The sequence below is a fragment of the Triticum aestivum genome, chromosome 4A (assembly GCF_018294505.1).
Source record: "Triticum aestivum cultivar Chinese Spring chromosome 4A, IWGSC CS RefSeq v2.1, whole genome shotgun sequence".
Classification (NCBI taxonomy): domain Eukaryota; kingdom Viridiplantae; phylum Streptophyta; class Magnoliopsida; order Poales; family Poaceae; genus Triticum; species Triticum aestivum.
The window spans coordinates 662,796,916-662,801,655 of NC_057803.1; the positions used below are offsets into that span (position 1 = coordinate 662,796,916).

General features: G+C 45.3%; 1 protein-coding gene across 1 annotated transcript; it reads right to left on the reverse strand.

Annotated features, from left to right (window-relative positions):
- Window positions 1-3,142: 3,142 nt before the first annotated feature.
- Window positions 3,143-4,499, reverse strand: LOC123082968 (putative F-box protein At1g33530). The gene has a single exon (XM_044505144.1). It carries the CDS (start codon window positions 4,460-4,462, stop codon window positions 3,338-3,340), a length of 1,125 nt encoding a protein of 374 aa, XP_044361079.1. The 5' UTR covers window positions 4,463-4,499; the 3' UTR covers window positions 3,143-3,337.
- Window positions 4,500-4,740: the final 241 nt, after the last annotated feature.

Sequence of the window (4,740 nt, forward strand, 5' to 3'; positions counted from 1 at the left end):
TGTCCCTATCTTGTAGTAATAATTTTGTTGCTTTTATTGAAAAGTGAATGGAAAATGCAGATGGCCGGTTATAGAAGAACTTCACAATTGGTCTCTTCGTGCAGGTCCGGCTTCGATAAGTTGAATCGAGGCACACAAATTGACACATTTACCATAAAACATAATGGTTACTTTCGACAAACTTGACCTCAGTGGGGCAATTTTTCTGGGAGTTGGTGCTTTGAAAGTAGCGCAATAAAAACCAAAGATATGAAGGGTCAGTGGTGGGGCCCACGAGATAAAGCACAAGAATTGAAAAGGAACAAGTATACAACGGACAAAACGAAACCCCTCCCCATGTGGCAAAACCTGGAGATCCGTAGGAAGATTAAAATGTGGTATTTTGGCTGGAGTGAATATCGATGTGTTAGAAACGATTAACTAGGAGATCTACTTTTTTTTGTAACTGGAATAGTTACAAACAAACATAAGACTTTATCATTGCGATTATATCTGTGTATGGCTCCTATTATGAAGAAGAAAAGCAACAGCATGACATGTTTCTAAATAGGTGAGGGCCTCCTATTGTTGGCGGTGATTCTTACCTTGTGAGAAGACAAGAAGACACAAGTAGTGATAAGAAGATATCGTATGAGTTGGGCCGAGAAAACAACCTGCAGGTCCACCTTGTACATAACTCTACTATGTTCCGGCAAGATCGAGGCAAGCGCTCACTAGCTATAGCTAAATCACGAGTGGGTTCTCTTGGTTCAACACACTCTAGGAAAAACGGGCACTTGTAGCCAGTTTTGTGGTAGTGGATGCCGATTTGATCAATACTGTCAGTACTCTTTGTGTAGATGGAGTGTTACAAGTGGAAGGTTAGTGACGGTATCCTTGCTGATAAAATGCTCGAGGGTATGAAGTTGATTCTAGCATTGTGATGAGTAACAACTTCATATGGTACTGCCATCAGATTATGATGTTTCATAATGTTTTCGACCCACCCTCTCATTGTCGGTCCCTCTTATTCCATAATGTTCTTCACACACTATTATTTTGTTCTTCTCTTGTATCCCCATCCCGCTAGCTAGAACCATCACCCCCTCTCTTATTTGTGGACTATTCAAAATGATAGTAGCAGAAATGAGTGTTTCATCCAACACATTTATGGAGAGAGTTTTATGCCAAGCGTGGGTATATCCGGGTACGGATCAAACAATAACGTATATGGGTGCACAAACGTGGGGAAAGGTTGCTGGATGACTACAAAAAAGTACAATTAAGCATTGATTCCCGTCCAACAAATATTACTCCTTTATAAAATGATGCTAGAGTAGCCGCATTTTTAGAGCACTTGTATGCTACCCTTTTTGGTCGTCTGACTAATTTACTGTTCTACGCTTTTGGTTGTTGGCATTGGGTCAGTTGTTAATTCGTTCACACGTTCGGAGAAGGTTCAGGGTGAATGGCAGGTGGGGATCGTAAAGCATGGGTTCTGAAAATGAGATGAACTTGTTTCCGTTTTACTGTGTGAAAATGTTGTGTGGATAACCAAGTAGTAAAACGTAGCTACCAGTCCCCTCCTGTCTTCGAGCCTCACGCATCTCCACGTCCTTTTCGCTTCTCTCTCCTCCTCCTCTTCTCAATATCTAGCACTTGGTTGCTGCCGCTTCATCTCGTTTTCCCTGGTTGACCTCTTCCCAACACCCGGACAAGCCAGCGTGATCTTCCCTTGTCGTCTTCTTCTCTTGTCTCAGCTGACAAACCACCTTCCTTACCTATGCACTTCACCACTTCCCCGACACCTCCACTTCCAAGCTGTTTTTGAAAGATCCACCGGCCGACGCCTAGTACGCTCCTAATAATAAACTGTACAGGCACTCCCTGGAAATGGCATACGCAGTAAGTTCGGTTTGTAATTTGGCTTTGTAGCTATCTACAATATAGTTATCAATTCTCAACTTACAACTGATTTTGAGAACCATAATAGTCACTCAAACACACATCCATACTATGGGGACTTCAAGATAAGCAAAACCGTCGTCGACTTGCGACAAACGTAAGGTAGGTGCATTTTGACTTTTAATAGCCATATATAAATCATATACCTTCTTGCCTTTAGATGAGCCAGTCAGATCTGCAGATTTCCCGGTAACCTTGGATAATCATTAGTATCATCCTTTTTGGGTGGATTGTGTTCACTGGGCTTGTGCATGTTGCTCACAGCATTTTTTTTCCTTGTGTTCTCTTTAATTGTTTCCTTTTATGCTTCTTAAATTCACAAGTTGTAGGGATCCTCTCTCATGTCCTGAAAAAGAAAGAAATTCAGATCTGAGTTCAAAGTACCTAAAATACTAAAACTGGAATACAAGATAACAGATATCTAGTCTTACCCGGTGGTCAGTCATAACACCAAGAATTGATTTTTGAATTCCCAGAATTCATACTGCGAATTTATATAACACAGTAGGTTCTAGTATATAAACCACTGGATGATCTTTAAGAAAGAAGGAGACTCAAAAAAACCAAGGCAATTCTTCATTTCCGAAAAACAAGCAGAGACATGAGGCGGATCGACAGGCAACTATTTCAAACGCCGACCAAAACAACAGAATAATTTTAACATCAACATGCTAGCCACTTCAGCCCAAAAGCAAGTATGAATTTCATCCAACCATGAAACAGCCAAAGCTTCTTGATCATAACTTCTCTACATAAAAAAGAAACAAGTCGGCTCATAGGGGGCCTAATTCATACACATTTTGCCCGGTCAAAGAAAAAAAGTGCATGGCTGGCACTTACAGAATCAAAAGGGGAGCACAATCTGTGAGCTGAGCCAGACAATGATAGCCTTTTTTCTGCTCATCAGTACAAGTTTCATTTCTCGACCTTATCTTAAGATCAAACACCAGATGAAGCATTGATCCCTTAAATCAGTTGTTAGCAGCTAAAGTGAAGTGATTGATACAACACCGAACGATGCAACACATAAGCAGGATTATAAAAGTATGGTTCAATACCTAACCAGATGCAATGGAACCATTATTGAGTTCCAAGAAAACATAGACACGAGTCAGATCAATAGGCAAACATTTCAGAGGCTGACCCAAATGACTTGTAATTTTAGAATCCACACTCACGTCAGCCACTTCAAACCAAAAGGAATTCAATGAAAATACATCTAATAGTCACAGCTTCTTGATCATACTTTCTTATATTCATCAACAGAGCACAAAGAAGCTTAATAATGGATCTAGTTGATACATACAACAGCTCATGTGAACATGGAGAGCTAGGCCAATAAGAAACACCACAACACTCAATATGCCTAAGCGTTGACAACATAATTGTCTGGTCAAATGAAAGGTGAATCGTTGATAACATAACCCTCGAGTGTCGGAAAGAAGGTATGTTGAACAAGACTTTGCTTGTGCACAATATTATAGGAAGGGAGGCCTCTGGCATGGAAACTGGCAATCAACTTGCCGTCACTATCAACCTGAAACAGCCAGTCCTCAAAACCGACCAACACGAGCAACTCACCGTCACCATTAACAACCATCACTTCGTCAATATGGCTAGAATTTTGACAATGGTCCCTGATCTCGGCAACAGGCAATTCAACCCGACACTTGAAAGCCCAGACCTCGCCTTGGTAGTCCTTCATCACCCAAATATCAATGGCCGTCTTTTCATCATTAAGAAAGAAGATGCCCAGCATGTCACCCATAGCAAACAGTTGTCCATAGTCCTCACGGGCAACCGGGGAACGGATCTGCCGGAACGACTCAGTGGTGGTGTCGAATGCCATTATCCAGTTGCCAGTGTGCCAATGCAGGCTACCACGGAACAGAAGTCCGTGGCCAGCCAACGGATCAGGGCGCCCTATGTGCCTCGGCGGCTGGTTGGAGCCAATTGAGAACACATAGACGGCACGTTGATCTGTTTCATGGTACAGCAGCAGTCGGTACTGGCCGGTAGGGGGGTGAAGGTAGAACCCCACGGTCATGAAGCCATCGAGCTGCTCGAGGGGAGCATACTGTTGAGTCTCCGGGTTGCAGATGCAGAGGTCACACTCAATGGAGAGGAGGAGGAGGCCGTCGCAGGAGGCCACCGGATAGAAGAGGGGAGTGAAACTCCCGTCCTCGATCCCCCCTTCCAAGGGAACCGCTTTCAGTCGCGCGATGCGCTGGAACTGGTCGGTGGCGGCGGCGACTCCTGCACGGTGGTCGAAGAGCGTGACGTCTAGGGACTGGCCGCCGTCGGCGACGTCCTTGTGGCTGTAGAGGAGGGGCAGGGCGGACTGGCGAGCGTGGTGGGACAGGAGGAAATCGCGGGCGGAGGTGGCGCGGCGCCACGCGGGGCTGACGGCGCGGCAGCGGAGGAGGGGTTTGGGGGGCAGGCGGACGAGGATCTCCCCGATGGTGATCTCGTCCGGGAGGCCAGGGAGGAGAGGAGTCGCTCCTGCGGCCTCCGCCATGGTCACCGGGAGGTGGAGATCTGTGCCAGGAGTGGCGGAGTTTTTTTTTTTTTTTTTTTTTTTTTTTTGAGCATACCAAAAGAGATCTGCCACAAGATTTGAACTCAGGATGTTCGTTCCATGTACGACCTCTCTAACCACTAGAGCTAACGGCCTTGACCCCAGGAGTGGCGGAGTTGTGGCAGCGGCGGAGGTTGGTTCCCTCTCGTCTCGCGGATGTGAGATTTGGGCTGCTCTCCAACGGGCTGGGCTTGGCTCCCTTCTACTGCTGCCTCCCA